Consider the following 24,431-nt stretch of genomic DNA (forward strand, 5'->3'; position numbering starts at 1 on the left):
AAAGTTCATTACATAAAAGGCACAACCTGCTTTCTAAGTCTTTCCTTTTTTGAAAAAAAATAAAGCAAAAGTAACTTGTCATAATCAAGCCAGGGACAATTATCGTCCTGCTGCAACAAGTATGACAAGGCTGCATGTTCTCACAATACTTCACAACATAAATGTAGCTGTATCCGAGGTTTAAGTAGAGACCAGTTGTGTCTTGTGTGAGAAAACTTGATCCATTAGAGGAGGCCCATTTCACATTGTATCGTCGTCATCTAACATGAGGGGGAGTTCTGATGAGGACTATGAGAATAACGTCTTCGTGGTGACACGGGACCGTGATCTTCTGTTTTAACTTCTCGACTCTGTCCCTTCTCAAAAAACAATAGCCTTTCTAAATGCCCAACACCAAACTATTCCAATTCAAATGCAATCCATCAATTTTAAACCATTCCAATTTTCCTTCAAATTCACTCCACAGATTTACCGATTGAACCCCCTTTGCCTCACACATCTCGGCCAGCTTACTATTCATTATCTCTGCTCTACTTCTCAGTTCACTGCTGTTATATCTGGGCAACATGCCTATGACTGTCCCAACAATGCTATTCTTCTTTACCTGCTGCAACAACTTCCTGAAGTCTCTATCAACATTTTTTTTTTTTCCCCAACTAAGTCATTTGTGCCCACAACTACCACTAATTTTGATTCCTGGTGTTTCCTTTTCTGCAACATATCAGTTACTTGCTTCATTGTTTCACCAGGAAAGCATTTTGTGCGCTTTATTAGTCCCCCTTACAATCACATATGACTATCCTTGGACTCTTTCTTCATAATACTAACTTCCTCCTCATTCTCATCAGCCAGTCTCTTCTTTAGATGGTTGTTGTATCTATATTGATGTATATTTTTGATACTGGAAAAATCTTGGAGAGAGGATTTATCTGCTTGCTTGATGATGCCTTCTTTACTATGACTAGTAAAGAAGGCAGCAGTACTAGAACTAGAATTCCAAGTAGTAAAAGATGTTGCTCATGCTAGGATAAATGTCTGATGTTCTTCTGGAATGCTAAACTTAATCATCATCATCTTCCTTATATCGAGAACTCAACACTACAGGCCATAGGATACACCGGGGCATAAGGCTGACCACCTTATCCTGTAAACGGAGTGAGGTCTGATGATCAATGGACCCTCGACACTGCAAGGTAAAAGAGGGTATAAGGAAGATGATGATGCTAAACTTAAAAATATGTTAAATTTAAAATATGTTGTTTTAAATGAATTTTGAAATTTATACATAATTATATATTTGGAAACACTGAACTGGCATCCATTATCATTTCTCCTATAGCAGCAGTCTCCACTGGTAGCACAAAAAAATCAGCTAATGCCTTTTATTTCCATATAGGGAATCAGCTGGGCCTTTTAGCCCAATCTAACTTTTGGAGACTGAGTGGGCAGTTCAGTCTCCACTTGTGGCTAACCAGAGATGCTGGCCCAAGGCTATTACTAATTTAAGTGGCATGCAGTATGTACATTATCCCCTCTGTTATTCATTATCTATATGGATCACATTATGAAGGAAAGTGGTATTAAACCTGATATCAAAATTGGAGATGTTAATGTCAGCTCTTTGCTTTATGTGGATGATGTTATACTTATAAATAAATCCGCTACAAGTCTGCAAGATTCTCTGACTAAATTCAATTGCTGTTGTAATAGATATGGTATGAAGGTCAGCAATAAAAAGACAAAGACAATGAAAATAGGCAGAATCATTGAAAATGTCAACTGTGTTGTGAATGGAGAACCTGTGGAACAAGTAAAACATTTCAGCTACTTAGGCACGATTTTTACTGAAGATGGTAAATTAAATATAGAAATAGACAACAGAATCAGCAAAGCTGGTATGGTGGGAAGTCAATTGAATAAATTCATATGGAATAGGAGAGAAATTAGTCGGAACACTAAATTAACAAGACATTTGAACAAGACAGTGTTCAAACCAGTTTTAACTTATGGATCTAAGAGCTGGGTCAGAAGTAAAACACTTGACCAAAGACTAGAGACCGCAGATATGAGAGTCCTGAGAAAGATTAGAGGCGTGAGCAGATGGCATCAATGGCAATATCATATTAAAAATGAGGATATTAGGAAAGAACTTGACATTGTCAGCATCCAGGAATGTGTTAGCAGAGCTAATCTCAGGTGGTATGGTCACTTAAATAGAATGGGAGAGGAAAGATTAGCAAAACAAGTGTTCTCTGCCAGGTTGGCAGGAAAACGACCCAGAGGAAGACCAAGATATAGGTGGATTGATATGGTACAAAGTGCCTTAGACGATAGAAATATAAGATCTGATAATGTTGGAATCTTGACAAGTAACAGACTGATTTGGAGGAAAATTGTAGATAGGAAGTTAGTAATGATGTAATTTTTTCATGTAGTACTGTCATATCCTGTACATCCCTTGAGGGTACATGGCAGGAATTTGATGATGATGATGATGTGGCATGCAGTGAAGAGGTGGCTAACAGGTGCCACCATCTTGTGGTCCCTGACCCTAACAATATTTTAATGTCTGAAATAGTGTGGGTTCTACGGCCAATTTTCTTGTGTTTATGGGAGGAAAAACTTGCTTACCTGTCAGAGCTCAACTAACTGGGAACAGTCAAAAAAGGGCTTAGAAAAAGTTCCTCTAGTCAGCAACTAGAATCGAACTCACCATGCTCTTTTTGCTTTTTTTTAGCGATTTAATATTTTAGCTGTTTTAGCAATTTAATATATTTTTTAATGATTTAATATTTTAACTGTTTCTCATTTTTGACTCTTTGGTAGTTTGTGATTTGAGTGATCATGGAGTTGATCAGCCAAACTGATCAACTCCATGAAATAAAAAGTAGAGGAAATTGATGATATGAACATTTTTTTTTTTTTAATTCAACTTAAAATTTTATTATTATTACATGACACCTCCAGGGAGTCCAAAGACTCATCGAGGGAGGGTACCTACTCTACTACTCTCTGTCTCTGCCACTCAATCCACCAACTACAATAAACTGTAACTACACCAATGCCATCTGCTGCCCATCAACACTAGTATTTTCATAGACATCCATGCCCATGCAGGATTCGAACCTGCAGCCCTTGATATATTGAGATATGATAGGCTGGCAAAAGGTATGCCTTCCTGGTTGTCGATCTCGGGCATTGCCATGAAATTGCCTTATTTCCTTTCCCATTCATTTTGGGTCTCTTCCACAAAGAGTGATTTTGAATCTGGAGCATATTAAATGATTCACCAAAATATTTGTGATTTGCATATATGTCCATGAAGTTCTTGTTGATGTGAAATATAAAATGCGACAAGCTTCTTCTGAATCATAGATTTCTGACAAACCCCATCTGGGTTTCTGAACAAGAAGACATTTGAAAAAATGAATGCCTAATTTTGTAAATTTTTAGCAAAACAAGAAAATATAAATATTGACATACCAAATCAAACAGTCTGGATTCAGAAATGGAGGTTAGTTAACACAATACTCCACAATGTCATGTTGTTATTAAATGGAAACTGTGGCAATGAACAAGAACTCCAAATAGTAAACATTATAATGTTTCAGGAAGCATTTATTCTGCCATTTTTAGGAATGGCATTCTCTAATGATTTCTAACAAAATGAGTTACAATATTACAAAGGCATTCATATCTATAAATCTTATTAGAACATGCCTTTAATCCCATAAGCTTTCCTCATCATTAGTGTAGACACTTTAGTTGTACAAGGTAACTTATCAGTGCTACATTCCATGCTTTCTTTGGTTATACTGGTTGGATTTTTGATATAAGAACAAAGGTTATAAATGTTGCATATCATATGGAAAACAAAACAGGACTGCTTTCAGTCTTTTCTAGGAAGTGGTACTGGTGAGAAGATACTGTATAGCACTTAATTGGAATGACAGTCTTAGCCTTATTAGCATATGATCTGCTTACTGAATAAAAACAGAATTTGGTTTCTTATCCCAACAAGCTCTGTTTTCCATATTCACTTCATGTTTCAATTTTATGCTCATTTAATTATCTTTCAGTTTCTTGTATTCTTTCCTGATGAAAGTAGCTAAGTTTGACTATCAAAATTTAGAGAAAAAAAAGATAATTTTTTTTTCTGCTAGATATGGAATCCTTTCACTTTTGCAAATGTCATTTAATCACTTATCAGCCATGACATATTTTTCATCATGCAAAATGAATGCATAGTGTACCATTGCAGTACTCTTGAGATGTTAAAATATCATGGAGACAAAATTTAAGATGGTCAATATATTTCATCCACCATGACTGGTTTGGTGATTAATATCAAGGACTCATAAGTTGTTTTGAACAGCATTCTTAATACCTCACAGTTTAATTGCCAGATTTTTATTCTGAATCTGTTGGTGTTACTTAAGCAATTGGAAAAAAAAAAGTTAAACACTAATCATGTGAAAATGAGTAGATAAATCAAGACTTTGAACAGCTACATCATCAAATAAAAGATTCTAGCAGTGAACAAATTATTTGTAGTTTTTTTTTTCATTTTCTCTGGTAAATGAAATGTTATCTGTAGAGAAGATAACTTGGGGATGTGGGAAAGAATCTGTTATTTGGTGACTGAATGTTGTGTGAATTATTTTAAGTATGCAAACTATGTTATGTCTAAAAGACTATTTTGTCCTAATATTTTTAGGCTTCTTGGACTGCGTCGAAGTCCTATTGTTGTTGGCAGGGAGATAAACTTAAAAACCGAGATAAAACCTGTTGCAAGTAGTGCATTGCTTAAGACATTTGTAACTAAAGGTAAGATAGTTGGTAAATGCATATCAAAACACTTCTAATTATGACATAACTGTAATTCTTGGTGATATTTAAGTTTTTTTTTTTTTTTTGTCATAAAAAGCACTCATCAAATTCATGATGTGTACCTTAAGAGTGTGTACAGGATATGATAGTATGTGAAAAGTTTACATAATTAGCAACTTCCTGAAGATAATTTTCCTCCAAATTAATGTGTTATCTGTCAGGACTCCAATATCATAAGATCTTATATTTTTGTCTGGTCTTCTAAGGCACTTCTTATATATACACCGCTTGAAAGAAGTTAACGGACACTGAATATGAGCAAGGCATATCTTGTTACATAGCAAGAGTCATGTGTTTGTGGCCTACATTAGAGGAATGTGATGCTCCTGAGTAAGGGCAACTGTGTCCGTGTAAAATGGCTGTGAGAAGGGAACTGATGGAGTTTGAGATAGGAAACCATGTTGCGGGCCTATCTGTTTGGCAAATTGTTGACAAATTGGGTCATCCCAGGTCAACAATCAGTGATACCATACTGAGATGGAAGCACCGGGAGTCAGCTGCAAGTGCTACCTGCAATGAATGACCCACAACACTCATTGAATGTGACTGTAGGGTAATACAGAGGATAATATGTAAAAACTGGCATTCATTGGCCGACACATTTAATGTGAAGTTCTGAGCATCAACTGGAACCTGATTCTGCACAAAAATATTCAGAACCGAAGCTCACAACATGGGTTTCCATGGTAGGATTGCAATATGCAAGCCCCACATTACCTGAACCAACATTTAGTGTCATCTTTAGTGGTGCAAAGAATGTGTACAGTGGGATGTGAAAGCATGGACAGGTGTGGCACATGCCTGGTGAACATCTCTTACCAGAGTACATAACTATGAAATTTGAAGCTGGTGGTATGATAGTATGGTGCTGTTCCTCACACTATAGTGTCCATTGACTTCTTTCCAAGCAGTGTTTCACGTGCCTAGAGCTTGAATTTTCCTTGGGCTTCATGCTGGCAAACTGTACTTGTTTCGCTAACCTTTCTTCTCCCATTCTGCTTAACTGATCACACTACCTTATATTAGCTCTGCTCACACATTTGTAAATATTAACATCACGTTCCTTCCTAATATTCTCATTTTAATATGATTCTCCCATTTATTCCATTCACTTGTAATTTTTTTTTTCAGATCGCTCATATCTGTGATCCTCACTCTTTGATAAAGTGTTTTATTTGTAGCCCAGCTTTCAAATCCATAAGTTAAGAGTGTTAAGATATGACAAGGTGGCAAGCTTTCCTCTTGTACAGTGAGTCATATGCCTTTGACAGATCTATTAAACTTAAATACAGATCCTTGTTATATTCACATGATTTCTCAATTAGTTTTCTGATGTACAACCTCCATTTGGCCTTAATCCAACTTCCCTTCCACAATTTTTCTTATCTGTTTCTCAAGTATACTTGTATAAATCTTACATGGAACACTCAGCCGGGAAATACCTCTGTAATTTTCTCATTCAGTTTTATTTCTCACTTTACTCATGGTTATTATGAGAGCTCTAGTTCAGTCATCCCAAATTTTATCCTGTGAATAATGCATTGTAGCCACTGTAAAACTTTTATTCCAAGTAAAAAAAAAATAAATAAATAAAAAATCACTCCATGTTTGAGGATTTCTGGTTGAATATCATCTGCTTCAGCCTTTCTGCATTTCATCTTTTGATGACTTTTTCTACTTCAAACACTACTGGTGAGTGTTTTCTGTCATCATCCTGTTGCTACTTGTTTCATTTTAGCAGTCTTTCAAAGTAATTTCTCTAGACATCTAGAATGTTTGATGTTATTAGCCTTATCTTCAGTTTTGATGTCAACTTTATCATATCAGTTTCCTTTTACTCTATCCTCTATATTTAAGCTTTTTCAATAGCCTTCAGAATATTTTGTCCACTTCCTTCTACCATGTTCTACCATGCACACAATGCATGGTAGAACAATTACAGCAAAGACCACATTGTCTGATGATTTGAATTTGCATGATTTAGTGCAGTGCAGTGGGTGTGAGATGTATGAGGGTGGTCTGAAAAGTTCTTGGCTTTGACTATAGATGGCAACACTATTGGCAAGTTTTTTTTTTTCTAAGTTGGTACATCTGTCTTAAGCATCCATGTGAAATTGCAAGACATTCTATCAAGTACAGTTGTGCACCCAGAGGGGGGAAAGGGCGCTGTCACCCCACCCCCCAAAGAAAAAGGAAAAAAAACACTAGAAAAATTTCCAAAAATCTTTTCCTAATTAAAATTCATTTTTTTAAATTTATGTTGTGTCATGTCTTCTATTTCTATACTATTTATTGATTAGTGATCATTGCAGATGCTCAGTCATAGGTCATATTCATTCTCAAATCGTCTACTCAACTTGCCCCCCCCCCCCCAGATTAAATCCCGAGTGCCCACTGATGATCAAGTAGTTTGTTTTATACAGCTGTCTGAAGCAAAAGTGTTGTCTGTATCCTTTGAAATGGATAAAATTGAGTATCGTGCATTTATAAAATTCTTTGTAAAAGAAGGTTTAACCAAAAGAAATTTATTCGAAGTTCATAAAAGTTTATGGGTACTCTTCTCCTTTGTTTTCGACAATTAAGAAATGGGCTACTGAGTTTAAACGTGGCTGTACCAGCCTTGAAGATGATCCACGTGAAGTAATTCAAAAAGCGTAACAACACCAGAAATCATTGATCAAGTGCACAATATGGTATTGGATGACCGGCGAGTCAAAGTGCGTGAAATTGCTGAGACTATAGGCATTTCAAAAGAACGTATAGGATATATTTTGCATGAAGAATTGCAAATGAAAAAGCTTTGCACAAGACGAGTGCTGCGCTTGCTCACAGCAGATCAAAAATGCATTCACATGAAAATCTCTGAACAGTGCTTGGAGCGTTTTAACAAGAATAAAACTGATTTTGTGCATTGATTTATTACTATGGATGAGACTTGGATTCACCATTACACACCAGAATCCAAACAGCAGTCTAAACAGTAGACAGAAGCCAGTTGTTCAGCGCCAAAGAAGACAAAGTTGGTTCCATCAGCAAGAAAAGTCATGACATCGGTGTTTTGGGATGCTAAAGGCATTTTGTTTATTAATTATCTTGAAAAGGGTAAAACAATAACCGGGGAATATTATTCCGATCTTTTAACTAGACTAGGCAAAAAAATTCGTGAGAAAATACCCGGTTAGCAGAAGAAAAAATCATCCTTCATCAGGACAATGCACCTGCCCACAAACGTGTTTTGGCAATTGGAAAATTAAGGGATCTGCACTGTGAATTGTTGGAACATCCACCCTATTCCCCAGATTTGGCTCCCTCTGAATTCTATCTCTTCCCAAAACTAAAACTCTTCCTTGCTGGTTAGTGTTTTTCTTTGAATCAAGAGATGATTGTAGCTGTATAGGGATATTTTGCAGATCTTATTGAGAACCACTACAGTGACGGGATAATGGCGCTGGAGCATTGCTGGAATAAATGTATTAGTGTTAAGGAAAATTATGTTGAAAAATAATTTTGAAATTATTAATTCGTTTTTTCATTGTTAGGCCAAGAACCTTTCAGACCACCCTCGTATTCATCGTGAAAATTAAAGGATATATATGGAAGTTAATTGAAACTGGAGAGTGATTGTGTATTAATGTTTCAAAACTGAGTGCTAGTTAGGGAATGAGAATTAAGCAGATGTTAGTAGAGTGGATTGTAGTGATTGTAGGATAGAAAATGTCAGAATTAATGTTGAATGTATGGCAGTGGAAATACATGAGAATGAAATGGACATAAATAAAGAATTAGCAAGCTTGAATGTTATCCTTCACAGGACAAAGTGCAAAATTGAAAAGTTGCAAAAACGTTAAGATATTAGCATGACTGAGAAGGGAAAGAAGCTGGTGTTCTGAAGTAGTAATAATGATAGCGACTGAGCAAACAAACAAGAAAAACAAGTTAAGGAGAAAATTATGTACAGAGACTCAGTTATCAGGGGAAGATAACTGAGGGAAGAAGAATTAGCAAGCTTGAATGTTATCCTTCACAGGACAAAGTGCAAAATTGAAAAGTTGCAAAAACGGTAAGATATTAGCATGACTGAGAAGGGAAAGAAGCTGGTGTTCTGAAGTAGTAATAATGATAGCGACTGAGCAAACAAACAAGAAAAACAAGTTAAGGAGAAAATTATGTACAGAGACTCAGTTATCAGGGGAGTACTTAATGAAAGTATAACAAAATCATGTTTCCCTGGTGCAATTAATATTAGTCCTGCTATTCAGATGCAAAAAAGGTAAGGTGAAAGAATTAATTGCGTTGTTTTGCACTAATGATCTGAGAGGTGAGAAGTATTATATGAGGGAGGATGTAAAGGAGATGAAGCAAAAATAAAGAGCAATAATGTGAAGATTGTAAGTCTCCTGCCATGAGGAGAGCATTGATAGCAGTTGAATGAATATCTAGGTTGTTCAGAAAGAATGATGTAGGGTTTATGGATCTGTGTCTGAGTATGTGGGAAAGCACCCATGAAGCGAGTAAATGTGGAATCTAGGATAGGGTAGTCAATTCAGGAAATAAGAGTGATTGGGGTCCTAAAGGGTTGCTTCAGTTTCTATATACTAATGCTAGAAGTATTGGGAATAAGAGGGAAAAGTTTTGGGTATTGGTTAATGCAACCCCACCGACAGTTTTAGGCATCAGTAAGACTTGGCCAATAGCAGATGATGTAGTTACAGGGATAGATTGTGAAGGCTTTAGTATTTTCAGGGAAGATAAAGTGTATGTGTGGTGGGGGGGGGGGGTACTACTGGTGATAGCAGATGAATTACAGCCAAAAAGAATAGGAGGGTATGTGGGAGGCAGCTTCATTTGAAGCAGTCTGGTGTGATATCAAAGCCAGTAAGACAAAACATACAGTTGTTTATTGCTATAGGACAAGGGGTTCCATTAATAATATGGAAGACTTGCATTGTCCAATTTGTATAGGTTGGATAATTATTATGGGAAGACTTCAACAATGGTGATATAGATCATATGGCAGGAAGGAAATGGAATTTGTACACCTACTGAGAGATAATTACTTGAGGCAGCATGTGATAGAAGGGACTAATGGCATGAGAGTATTGGGTTGGTCATAGGATTGGAAGAGCTATCTTCTACAATCCATAACCAAGGTGGTCACATTGCCTCTGATTGGCAAAAATGGCCTTGCGGTCTTGACTTGGGAGATTGTAAAACATAAGGAATATTCTGTAAAGGAGGAGTATATATGGAACTACAATGCAGGTGATAATGACAAACTTGAATCTGTGGCATGGCATAAATACCTGCAAGGGAAGGATATTAAGTGATGGGAGATAGTTAAGGAGCATTTACAGGAAGCAATATTAAATTGTATTAATTTAACCTGATTTTATTATATTTTATTATGTTATATATTATATTTTATTTTAAATTGTATTAATCCTCCTTACCTCAGGTAAGGAGGTTTAATCAGGTAGGAGTTACATGGATAAAAATATTATTAAACATGAGCTGCAGAATAAGAAAATGTTGTGGAGGATATATAAGGAGAAAGCTGACCATCAGACTCATGAACAGTACAAGGGTCAGGCAAGAAAGGCGACTAGCATGGAAAGGAAGCAAAATCAGATGAGAAGAATCTAGGCCAAACAGGCTAAAGGAAATTCCAAAGAGTTCTTTCATTATGTGGCAAGTAAGAGGAAGAATGACTATGGTAGATTAATTAATGAGTGCTGATGGTGTCCGCTTGGTTAGCTTAGTGACTATGTGCTTCGCAACCATATGCTTGGGGAAGGAGCGTCCTAGGTTAGATTCCCATCGACAATGTGAGGAGATGGGCAGCTTGTGCATAGGCACTGCAGAACTGCAGCACCACCAATCTTTCTCGATATATAAATATATTCATTAATTTATTTATATTTGCTTGTAATATTTAATTTTATCATCAACAATCCTATACAATTCTCTTATTTTGTATAAAAAATAATAAAAATCCATCTTGTAGCACTTAGGAGGGTGAAGGACACTAGCAGCACTGTGTTTATCACAGTGTCATATTGCTAGTATTTGCTATGCATGTCATAGTGAGATGCGAGCTATTAGCGTAATTTGGCACTGTCCATCGCACAGTTCCACTGTTGTTTATATGCAGTTTGTGCCAGTAGTAGAGTGTTGGTAGTGCTTATCGTGTTTACTCTGTCTCTTTAAATATTTGGACATTACAATTCAAGACATAACATTTGTCATCATCATCATCAAATCCCTGCCATGTACCCTCAAGGGGTGTACAGGATATGATAGTACTACATGAAAAAAATTACATCATTATTAATTTCCTATCTACAATTTTCCTCCAAATCAGTCTGTTACTTGTCAAGACTCCAACATTATCAGATCTTATATTTCTATCGTCTAAAGCATTTTGTACTGTATCAATCCACCTATATCTTGGTCTTCCTCTGGGTCGTTTTCCTGCCAACCTGGCAGAGAACACTTGTTTTGCTAATCTTTCTTCGCCCATTCTGCTTACGTGACCATACCACCTGAGATTAGCTCTGCTAATGCATTCCTGGATGCTGACAATGTCAAGTTCTTTCCTAATATCCTCGTTTTTAATATGATATTGCCATTGATGCCATCTGTTCACACCTATAATCTTTCTCAGGACTCTAATATCTGTGGTCTCTAGTCTTTGGTCAAGTGTTTTACTTCTGACCCAGCTCTCAGATCCATAAGTTAAAACTGGTTTGAATACTGTCTTGTATACAGCTAATTTAGTGTTCCGACTAATTTCTCTCTTATTCCATATGAATTTATTCAACTGACTTCCCACCATACCAGCTTTGCTGATTCTGTTGTCTATTTCTATATTTAATTTACCATCTTCAGTAAAAATAATACCTAAATAGCTGAAATGTTTTACTTGTTCCACAGGTTCTCCATTCGCAACACAGTTGACATTTTCAATGATTCTGCCTATTTTCATTGTCTTTGTCTTTTTATTGCTGACCTTCATACCATATCTATTACAACAGCTATTCAATTTAGTCAGAGAATCTTGCAGACTTGTAGCGGATTTATTTATAAGTATAACTTCATCCGGATAAAGCAAAGAGCTGACATTAACATCTCCAATTTTGATATCATGTTTAATACCACTTTCCTTCATAATGTGATCCATATAGATAATGAATAACAGAGGGGATAATGTACATCCTTGTCTCACACCAGATTTAACATTAAACCATCTTCCTGTACTTCCTTCAATTCTAACTACTGACTTACAACTCAAATAAAGACTAAGTATTGCTTGATATAATGCCCCATTGACACCATATAACTGTAGCGTATTGAATAGCTTCTCTCTTGGCACCTTGTCATATGCCTTTTCCAAATCGACAAAACTTAAATACAGATCTTTGTTATATTCTCATGCTTTCCTGACTATTTGTCATAAAGTGAAGATCTGATCCTGACATCCCCTATTTGGCCTGAATCCAGCTTGTTCTTCACCAAGCTTTTCTTCTACAATTCTTCTCAACTGTTTCTCAAGTATATTTGCATAGATCTTGCCAGGAACACTCAGTAGGGAAATACCTCTGTAATTCTCACATTCAGTTTTATTTCCCTTTTTATATATGGGTACTATGAGAGCTCTACTCCAATCATCGGGAATTCGTCCTTCTGTCCAGGCTTTCTGAACTATGCAGTGCAGCCACTGTAAGACTCTTATACCACCATACTTCAGCATTTCTGGTCGAATATCATCTACTCCTGCTGCCTTTCCACATTTCAAGCTTTTGATGACTTTTTCTACTTCAAGTATGGATATGTATTCCTGACTGCATGCCTGGTCAGTGTTTTTTACCACTGTGCTGTCATCACTGCTTGTTTCATTTAGCAGTTTTTCCAAGTAATTACTCCATACTTCAAGGATATCTTTTTCTCCTATTTTCATGTCACCTTTATCATCTCTAATTCCTTTTACAGCACTCTTTCCTCCATTCCTAAGCTTTTTCAACAATCTCCAGAATATCTTTCCCCCTTCTTGATATTTATTTTCTATATTCTTGCCAAAGTCCTCCCATGACTTTTGTTTAGATAGTTTTACACAGTGTTTAGCATTCTTGCATTTGTCTCTATATTCTCTAAGAGCACAAGCTGACTTATTTGACAGTAACTTTTGATATGCTTTCTTCTTTTCCTTCACTGCCTCTTTAACTTTCTGTGTCCACCATGGAGTTCTAATTTTTCTATCCTTACAGACAACCTCACCACATTCCTCTCTGGTAGAATCAATCAATGTTTTCTTCAGAGTTTGCCAGTGAATCTCCAAGGTTTGATTCCTGTTCTCAAACTCTTTCATTTTTTCTTCAATAATCTTTGTGTATTTTAGTCTACAGTTCACATCTGAAAGCTGCTCAACTTTTATTCGCTTTAAAACTTTCTTACATGTTATTCTTTTCAATATGAAATTCAATTTTATCCTGCTCAAGACTAAATAATGATCGCTTCCAATTTCAAATCCTCTGTACACTCTGGTATCCTGAACCAGGGAGAAAACATCACTATCAACAATAACATAGTCAATGAGACTTTTCTTATTCCTTGCCTCTTCTCTCCATGTGAATTTGTGCAAATTTTTATGTTGGAATATGGTGTTAGTAATAACCAGTCCATGTCCTGAGCAGAAATCCAACAGATATTTGCCATTATTATTAGCATTTGTTATAGTTTTTATTTTAGAACATTATTGGGGTTATGATAATGGACTTTATTTTTAAGTAATTTTGAATTATACTAAACTGTATAATTTTATCGATAATAAACAATATTTTTTCATGTTTAATTTTTTAAAACATTTTTACCATAATTTTGATATTTTATCCAAAAAAGTATACACTATACTTACAGTGTGTATGTAAGTATATTTCTATATGTATATGTATTCTATATGTATATGTATATATTCTATATGTATATTTCTTAAGTTTCAGCAATCCCATGATTTCAAGAGACAATTCATAGCCATTGATGAAACTTGGTTAAGGGCTTATGAGCCTGAACTGAAGAGACAATTCAATGAATAGTGCCATTCAGGATCACTCCATCTGAAAAAACTTCACCATGAGCTCAGCAAAGTTAAAGTCATGCTGACGGTCACTTATGACATTCAAGGTGCCATTCCTCATTATGTTGAATCCCATGGTCAAACTGTTTACACACTATACTACTGATGATTTCTGGAGAACCATCTGTGTCCAGCTTTAAGGAGAAAGCGACCACATTTTTCATGGGTTCTCCAATGTGTTTGTTGCATGACCATGCCCATGTCGCTACCAATGTAGAGATGTTGGACAGGTGGCAAATGGGAAGTATTGAAACATCCTCCATATTCACCGGATATGAGCCCTTGCGACTTTGACTTGTTCCCCCAAAATGAAAGAATTCCCTTCGTTTTTGTAGTTTTCCAGATGGAGGCCGAAAACCACATACTTGTGTCATTTTTGCATCTCAGCCAAATGATTTTGAACCCAACGAGCTGAAATTTTGCACATACTAAGCCTCTCTTTTAGGATATGCCAAACACTTTGGTGGTTTATCCCAGTTTTCTAGGCCAACTATCATACAGTCCGTTAACTGCAAGGAGCTCCCATACAAGCTCAATATTTTCATCTGAAATTCTGGGTCATCCTGCATGGCAGTTATCATCTGGGTGATCTCACCCTGCATAAAATGCACTAATCCATCTTGCAACAGTCCAGTATGGAAGGACATCATTTCCATAGGCTTCCCTAAGGCCACAATAACAGTTAGGTGTAGTGTTACCCTGTGCAACCTGTACCTTGATCCAGGATTGTTGTTTTAATTATGTGAACATACCTTACAGCATGGGTCTCAAACTTTTTCTATGACTGAACACTTCACAAATCCTGAAATTTTCACTGAACACCTTGGATGGTTATTTTGTAATGTATTAATTAATAATTAATTGGTAATTTAGCTGATTTTTATTATTAATTAATAATTGATTATTAATTAAACATCAGTTCACATTTAATTTAATTGATGTTTTAATTAATTTAATTTATTTAATTAAAACGTTAATAAACCAACATTAAATTATTTTGTGCTGATTTTCATTGACATATCCTATTCTGATCACCAAATATATTTATAATATTATAAGTACAGTAAAACCCCAAAGTTACGCGGTAGGTGGGACCAACAAAATGCGCATAAGTCAAATTCGTGTAACTCAGGGTATAATTTTGCATGTAATTTATATATACAAACATACAATTGGGATCAAAAGTTTACAAAAACACCTATATTTTTTAAGAAATATAATCATAATTGTAGTTTTTCATACATAAAAAAAAAGAAAGTTATGTCGATGGGTTCATAAAATCTAATAGATTCGTCTGATGGCATAATGTCTTTTTCTTGTCACGCAAAATTTCTTCATAGCAAGCTAATAATTTTTTTATTCCTTGCCTTGTGGCTACAATTCGTTCCTCGTTAGAATCTATGTCTTCCAAAATCTGTAAACCTTTTTTTTATGATTGTTCTTACTGTGGATTCCTGTAGATCGAACTTCTTTGCTAGCTCACAAATTTTCATTCTCCTTCAAAATCCTTAATAATGTTGAGTTTTGTTTCCAAAGTCAATGTTTTTCTTTTCTTGCTAGCTGTAGAAGAATCGGACTTGCTTCTTTTGGATGAAATTATTATTTTTTATGTGATAAAATTTTTATCAAGAACATAACATTAAACAATTGCAAGGTTGTAGACTATAAAAATCGGGTATGAATGTAGACCGTGCGAAACACGTCGGTGCTTGTTCACAGCTGTGCGACACTGGCGAATGCTGCCGGCGCCTGAAAGTTACGACTAGTGGTGAGGCGTGAAGTGGGACGGGAATACATACATATAAGAAACCGCATAACTCTGGATTCACAGAAGTCGGGTTAGCATAAGTCGGGGTATGACTGTACTTTCTAGTGAATGCAGACTTTTTCTCCTGTGTGCTGGTAGATTTCTTCTCCTTTTGTACATCCTGGAGATCTTTGTAGGCTTGAGGTGGATGACTCATTATCTGTTCCATCACAAACACCTTCAATAAGAGATTTCTTAATACCAAAATTAAACAAAGTGCCTTGTCTCTTATTCATATTAGAATTTAAATCTGTATTCGTATTACTTTTAAAAAAAATCGCAGCACTCCGGTTTTAGAACAAGCACTTACACACTGCAATATGAACTTTCGAAGAAAGTATTCAGTATTACTAGATCTGAGAACCAGATACAGACTACCGTGATCTTCAATTTCAGTGGAAAAATTTTCTTTTTACTTCCTTGCTGATTGGTCACTAACATTTGCAACACAGATGTTATTTCTTTCAGTTTTGAGAACAGATGATATGCTGCCCATTGTTGTAATCAGCTTGCAGGCAATTTTTATGATAGGTCATAAACGGCGGCATTCTCTTTCCCGATTGTTGAAAGATTTCGATGTGTGAAAATTAACGATTATTCATGAATATTTCCATGTTTAAAAATATGCCGCTTGGTCACTGACATTTGCTACACAGATGTCATTTTCTTCAGTTTTGAGAATAGAGGATATGCCACCATTGTTATAATCCGCTTGCAGGCAATTTTTATGATCCGTCATAAACAGCGGTATTTCCTTTCCCAAATGTTGAAAGGTTTCAATGTGTCAAAATTAACGATACACAGATGTTATTAGGCGTTCTAGGTCTGAGCTTTTCGACATCTTCACGAATATTATTCTCCTCAGAATATTTCTACTATAAAATATTTATTCATGAAAAATGCTTAGAAAACTAAAATGACAAATTCCAGAACTTCTCGCAGAACACCTATTCACCTTTCATGGAACACAGTTTGAGAAACCCTGCCTTAGAGCATTGCACACTAAAGCTTTGACTTAAACCACTTCTCCAGACAAGGACACTTGTTAGACTTGGCTGTGTCACCTTGTGTGCATGTACAACATACAACTAGTGCCTCTATTTGTCAAGAGTAACATTTGAGTTACAAACTACGTTTTCTGACAGTGTTGTTACTATTTTATTTACAACCCTAGTAGTATTGGTTTAATATAACTTTGATGAGGACTTTTGTGTACTTTATTTCAGCGATGTTTGTTATAGTGTATCTAGTGTACAATTGATGGAGATATTTTTATTCTTCTGCCTCACCTCTTCCATCCAGTGGTTCCCAAACTGTACCATGACACACAGTTTGAAATTGAAAGAACAAAAAGGTGCATTTTTTAAACAAGTATCAATACCAAGCAGTGCTTTGCTAGCATCCTTCAAGGTGGCAGCATATAGAGCTAAAGGGTACCAGGAAAAAATTACTGAGGCACTAAGGGTGCCATGAACCAATGAAGTTTGAGAACCTCTGTCCCTGTTGTTTGAATTCTTTATTATCTTTAATGTTTTTTAACATCAAATACTGTTGAATATTTCTCAGTTAAATTATTAAACAAAATATCTGAAACCAGTAACTGTAGGGGAAAAAAAATCATTCCAATTTTCTTTAAGCCTGCTTAAAGTACATTTTATTTATACAAATAAAAGCGGTTTTCATTTCAGGAAGCCCCAATAACAATAATGAGTGACTACACTGTTGATTTTTTTAAAATTGTTCTGAATTAATATTTTTATATGTATATATTTTATGATTTTTAGATAACAACACTTGTTTTTATGGCCACTGCTATTACTGTACACCTTCTGATCCAGCTTGTGGACAAGGCGATCTGATGGAAGGAGCAGTTGTTCTCTGGTTACCTGAGCAGTTTACACTCAAGAAACATCGGAGTCCTTGGCAAAGAACTTATAAGGAGCACCTTCCTGCTCGGTAGGATGTCAGGTGATAATTTCTGCTTTTTGGTATTGCAGGCTTGATAGTTTCCATTACTTTGCTTAACATGTAATAATATATTAGTATGGTAGATATGTAGAAAGTTGAAGGCTAGGAAGAAACTTGCCAACATTTAAATTCATAGAGGGTTGGATTAGCCAGCAAAGGTTGGTCGATTGGTAGAACCTCTGCTACTAATGGCTCATGCAAAAAGTTAAGCAAGTTTGAGTTAGTAGTTGGAAGGGGTTCAGTCGTTCGATGCTGTTGGCACACTCTCCCTCGATGAGTCTTTGGATTCCCTGGAGTGTCACATAATAATAATAATAATAATAACAGGGAAAATATTCTAAAGAATGATCAGAAGTAAAGAAAATTTCTTCACTGAATTTGGAGTCAAACTGTGAGGAGAGTAGATGATATTTGTAGGATATCCAAGCAGCAGAATATTAATATATTTAAATAGCTTAATGTGACTTTTATGGAAGATGTTAGTTCAGGTGACTGAAAATGAAATAAAAGATGTATAAAATATAGTTATGTTGATAAAACATTATGTTAAAATGATATTCAACTGTAAAAAGAAAATAGTGTTGCTTGTAGTTTCCTATTGGTAGTTGGCTAGCAAGGCTATTAAGCTTAAACACACCTCATGGCTATGTTATTGGTGAAAATAGCTTATCATTCAGCAGCATGAAGAATTGGCAAGATATACTTCATATGGCTTTGGAATTAAAATACCTGTAGATGGTCGTTTTTATAATGAGTGCAATGAAATAAACATCAAGCAGAAGAGAATCTTCATCACACTGCAAATAAATGTATCCAGTCTGTGATAACCGGCTGTTGTGACATCATTTTCACACAGTTGCAGATGACAGAATATAGTGTATGCTCTACTGTGATGTAAATGAACAGCTGATTGACACGAGAGAGAGAGAAGATATATTTATACAGTATGTAGAGAAAGACAAAAAAAAAAGAACGGAATGAATAGAAGACAAAAAAATGGAGAGTTGGAAATGATACCCTTTATGAAATAAAGAAAAATATAAAGAATGAATAATAGTATTTTGGGGATATCTTATGTAATCAAGTTCTTATTGGAAAGTTTATATATCTTCACTGTTGTAATTTTATTTTATTTTATTTATTTTTATTTTTATTTTTTGAGTGAAGATTACATGGAAAGCTATTCGCTGTTATCAAGTAAAAATGCTGGAACGTTCCATATAGTTATTTTCTTCTTCTTCAATACTGGATAGCTGAGTTTTATGAAATAAACTGTTAATGTTTTTAGTACTTGTAAGTAGTAGCTGAATATGCTAGAAGTAAGTGTTGAAAAAACAGGTATGCAAGAAAATTTGTTGTCACTGTTTCTCCTTAGTGAACTTAAGGATTGATGAAGAACATATATTTTGATTTTCCAGAACCAGATTTGTAAGTTCTCTTATGTCTGTTTGAGTCTCTGACTAAACTATCTTAATTTCTTGCAAATATCTTGTATTTAATTCCAGAAGATCCAATATTTTAAAGTTATGAAGTATGTGAGTGAGTAAAATGATCACTATTGTTTTAATGCAAATTTATTTTAAATGTTGTGTTTTATATATATATATATATATATAAATATAAATCTATTTTGTTAATAAAATATGTAATAAGAAAACTTAGTTTTCATGTAAGTAATATAGTAAAATACCAAATACATAGGCCTGGGGAAAGAACCTGTAAAAGTTAAGGGAAAATATATACATAAAATCTTTAAAAATTTAACAAGAAACAGTGTCTCTGTGAAAGAGAGAGAGAGAGAGAGAGAGAAAGTGACTTTGTGTGATGAGTCATTAATCAGCTCGTCTGTCTCTCTTTCTCTTCAGATTTGCTATTTATATAGTGTAAATTGTGTGAAAGTAAAATAACACTCTGAGTGAAAAAGAAAACCTTATTTCTTGGATGCTGAGGAGCTGATAATTGTAATATGTTTATGCTGAGAATGACTGGAGGTTAGAGTTATTTTAAAAAGAGATATCCCATCTTGTCCAGAGATTTGAGTGTTGTTTAAGTAAGATTGGAAGAAAAGGATTAATTTTTTGCAAGCAGTGAAGTTAACATGTCAAAACCCTTCTAATAATTTCACAACCATAATTTAGGATGGTGGAAATAGATTTCCTGTAAGCATTGGTGTTTTGCAAATTCCGACAGCCTCACCTTTTTTTGATAAAAGAATGTTATTGACTTCTTCATTGCTTGATAGTTTTAAATCATATTCAAATTTCTCATTAATTAGAATCCTTTTAATATAATTAGTTTTGCCTGACTTAAAAAAAAATCCAAGCTTAAATCTTGGATCTAATATTATAGAGATAATAATATTTATTTTCGAATGAAGTATCAAATGTTCTGTCAATTTCTTCACAGAGAAATTTTTCATTGTTTTTATTCCAATATTTTGTTCAAAAAAAAAAAAGAAAAAGAAAAAAGCAATATGTTATCTTCATCTTTAGATAAACACATTTTTAGAATTTCAACAGTTGGGAGCACTGTCAAAATTAAAGCAATGTTTAGACATGTTTTTGTTCATTTCCTCTAAAGGCTCCAATAAATTGAGCACTGGTTCTGTTAATGAGCACTGATTTGAGCTTAGTGCATTTAAATTGTTGTTGATTTCATGGATATTTAACATTTTTTTTTGTTTGCTTGTTTGCATATTTTATATTTTGCAAATTTTGAATTGTCACATAAATCATAACAGTTACAAGCATCACTTGTTTTAATATTCATTGCTAAAATCTTACTCTGATTCAGTATTTTAATACATAATAATATAAACACATTTTAAGACTGCATAATTCCACTAAATACAAACAGACAACACCACTGCAGTATATGCCTATAGCACACACAACCTTAGGATGCAATTACACAAGATAAGGTGGGAGGATGCTTTTACCTGATTTCTTGTGAGTGTTTTATGATTCTTGTCACAGGAATTTTTTCTGTTTTGGTTGGCTGAATGTTGAATCTTTCTTCTGACTTGGCCAAAGCCAGATATTTGCAAAACACTTCGAATTGACTGAACACATACTGAAGCAAAGCCAAATATTGAGTGCATTCCTATTTTTAATCTTACAGCAGAAAAAATTGAACATAGAACTTGGACTACTTCAGACATGATATACACCCTCTGTCCAAAAAGAAACCGAACTTTTGATAGAAAATAAACACAGGCCAATTATAATTATTCAAATCATTTATTTCAATCAATATACTCTCCCTCAGCTTCGATACAGCATTTGGCACGGTCAATTAATTCGTTAAATGATTTTTTTATATCTATTTTTGGGATACTGTTGAGGGTTGTGGTTACTGCCGTTTGAATGTTTTCAGTGGTGTCGTATCGCTTTCCTTTCATTGGCAAATGAAGTTGGGGAAAGAGAAGTCACCGGGTGCTAAATTAGGTGAATACGGCGAGTGATCCAACACACAAACTTGGTTTTTGCTCAAAAGCCGTCTCACAATGTTTGAACGATGAGATGGTGCATTATCGTGCAAAAGTGACCAACTGCCTGCATCACGATATTCATGCTGTACGCGATGAATTCTCGCTATCAATCTCTTCAAAACTTCAAGATAAAACTCACCATTGACTGTTTGGCTAGGCGTAATGAATTCTTTGTGGATAATGCCCTTGGAATTGTTGAAACAAATCAGCATTGGCTTTACTTTTGACTTCTTCAAGTGACTTTTTTTCGGATGCCCCTCTTCTAGTGGTCTCCACTCAGCACTCTGGCACTTTGTTTCAGACTCATACTCAAAATACACGTTTCTTCACCAGTAGTGATCGTTTCAAGGAAGTTGGAGTCCTTACAAGCAGTTTTAATGAGGTCCTTGTAGTGTTCAATTTGATACATTTTTTGGTTGTCGGTCAACTTGTGGGGAAAACAAATCGCGAATTCAATTTACGTAGGCCCAAACTCAGTCAAAATGTTGTGCACAGTTGATTTTGGAATCCCCAATTCATCTTCAATCAATCTCATGGACGATTTAGTTTTTTCTTTGATGAAATCACGCACTTATTTTTTGGATGTTAACTTCGCTCAGTCCAGTTTTTTGGACTGCCCGGCTTTTCGTCGTCCTCATGCTTATCCCATACTCAAGTTCACCACTTGTGAACTTGAGTACGGGATAAGCATTCATCAATAATCTGACTATTTTTCATCAATAAGCATGTATGCTTTTTGAAGCATTTGATGCTTTCGGTAACACTTTTACCAAGTTTAACACAATAGTCAATCGCAGCTCTCTATTGGAAACTCATTTTCTGACCATTCGTCAAAACACACTGTCACTTTTGGCACTATAACTTGGCTTCTAATGAAACAAATGTCATAAACAGTTTACACAACACTAATGAAGGTTGTCGCTTTCGACAACAAAAAGATACAATAGGTGGCGCCACTAGTTTCTTTTATTTTTGAAAAAGTTCAGTTTCTTTTTAGACAGAGGATGTATACTTGTAAGGGTTTAGTTCCATGATATGATGAAACTTGTCTTCTGTAATCTCTCCACTGAACGTCCTCATTCATTGATATTGATATAATTATAATAGTTGTTGTACCTTGTTAAAGCTTGAATTGAATGTTTCACATGTATATCAAAGATAGCAGAACAGTTTTGTGTATATACAAGGAAATTAAGATTATCAGATTAATTATTAGGCATTAAATATGCATAATGATACAGAAGTTCCCCCCTCTCTCTTTTAGTTTTACTTCTAGCAAAACAGACTGAGAACACATAGAATTGGCACATAATAATACATTAATGCTCATGACCATAACTCTTTTGGCAGTAATTCAAAGCAGCCAAGTATGCTATTTCTAAACAGTTAATCACAAAGTCAAATGATGATATTCTTTTCCTTTTATCCTTATTGATTTTACATGAGATAGCATTCCACAGTTGTAGTTTAAACTGTTGCATTTCAAAAGATTGAATAGTACTAAGCATCAGACAAGCATACTAGACTTCTCTCCCTTATGCAGTAACTTACCTCACTTCATCTGTAATATCACATTTCAGATTTTTAGTAATTTTACTGGCACCAAATTATAGATTGGAACTTCTCCTATATTAGTTTGTTTATTCATGTACAATATAAACTTTTAATTCTTGTAACTATGAACTAATTTTTTTTAACAACAGCAGCAAAAAAATATATCCGCCCAGTTTTGGTTCTTTTTTCTGTTATTATGATATATATTTTTAAATCATGCTTTTGATATAAAATATTTATACTGATTCCTAGATGGGAGGTAGATTACAAGTACTGTGAACGTGTCCAACAAGTAAATGTGTATAAAATGGGACCAAGGCTTTTAGATCTTGTTGATGCATCTATATTTGATTATCTAATTGGCAATGCTGACAGGCATCATTATGAAGTATTTTCTGATAAGTCAGACAGCATGATTTTACTTTTGGATAATGGTAAAAGGTAAGTGTTATTTAATGCACTAAGAATACTGAATTCTTAAAATAATTTCTAAATCTGCTCTCAGCCTTATTATTGGGCATTCAATTATACAAATGTGCTATAGTTTTTGCAGTCTTTTGAGTTGGTCATAAAAAATTCTTTATTGACTTGAACCATGAACAAGCACAGTGGTATAATATGACAAATGTCAAGCTGATTGGGCTATCAATGGATTAAAAGGCCCTCACTGCATGTATTCATCAGGGAATCTGGACAAACAGTGAAGAGTCAGCTACGAACAAACTCAGTATCAGCAGTATTGAAGGCAGTGATCATCAGTGTAAGAATTGTCAACAGCAAAGAAGTGGAACTAGGCAAACAGAGATGTGCCACGTCAACATAATTGTTTTTACTGAGATAAATAAGAGAAAAAGATTTGAGATACTGCTGAATAATAACTACAAGGTGTTTTGTTCAGAAAATAATAATCAGGAAAAGGAAGGAGTAGCTAGAGTACTAAATTCACTTCAGTTTAGTATGAAATACTAAACTAAATATTAAATACTCTGTATGAATACCATACATACAGTCAAATGTTTTGTTAAAATAATAGTAAGTACCTACTGGATTTCTGTTCAGAACATGGACTAGTTATTACATACAGTTTTCAACCATATACATTATGCATGTATTCACATGAATCCAGAGAACACACAAGAAGTAATTAAATTCTTATAGACTTGTTGGTCCCACGGTTAGCCTAGTGGCTGTGCGCTTCACAACCATATGCTTGGGGAAGGAATGTCCTAGGTTCGATTCCCATTGGTGACATAAGGAGCTGAAGGATCTTCCTCAGCCATAGCCAAGTTAGCTGGTCTTGGGCGTGAACAGTAGGGTTTTTCCCCCAGTTTATCCTGGGGTTTTTCATCCCACAAAGTAGGCAAACTGGCCTTGAGAACTCAACACTACAGGACATAGGATACACCGAGGCATAGGGCTGACCACCTTATCCTGTAAATGGTTTGAAGTCCGTCCGATGATTAATATAAAACTCTCGACACCGCAAGATAAAAGAGGGTAAATGGAAGATGAGATGAGACTTGTTGATAATGATATTTTCACACTAGTTTTCATGATATAGGACATATAGGAGATGTGAAATAATTAGAAGT

General features: G+C 35.0%; 1 protein-coding gene across 1 annotated transcript in view; it reads left to right on the forward strand.

Moving 5' to 3' along the window:
- Nucleotides 1–24,431, forward strand: part of LOC150110654 (glycosaminoglycan xylosylkinase-like) — a 125,830-nt gene that overhangs the window by 90,695 nt on the left and 10,704 nt on the right. Inside the window, exons 5-7 of the mRNA XM_090400056.1 lie at nt 4,718–4,827; nt 17,612–17,783; nt 23,092–23,280. Of these exons, the coding sequence (XP_090256182.1) occupies nt 4,718–4,827; nt 17,612–17,783; nt 23,092–23,280 (471 nt within the window). The remainder of the gene's footprint in view (nt 1–4,717; nt 4,828–17,611; nt 17,784–23,091; nt 23,281–24,431) is intronic.

This window comes from Typopeltis vanoorti, chromosome 1, assembly GCF_054136105.1.
Source record: "Typopeltis vanoorti isolate ZY-2024b chromosome 1, IOZ_Tvanoo_1.0, whole genome shotgun sequence".
In the NCBI taxonomy this organism is placed as follows: domain Eukaryota; kingdom Metazoa; phylum Arthropoda; class Arachnida; order Uropygi; family Thelyphonidae; genus Typopeltis; species Typopeltis vanoorti.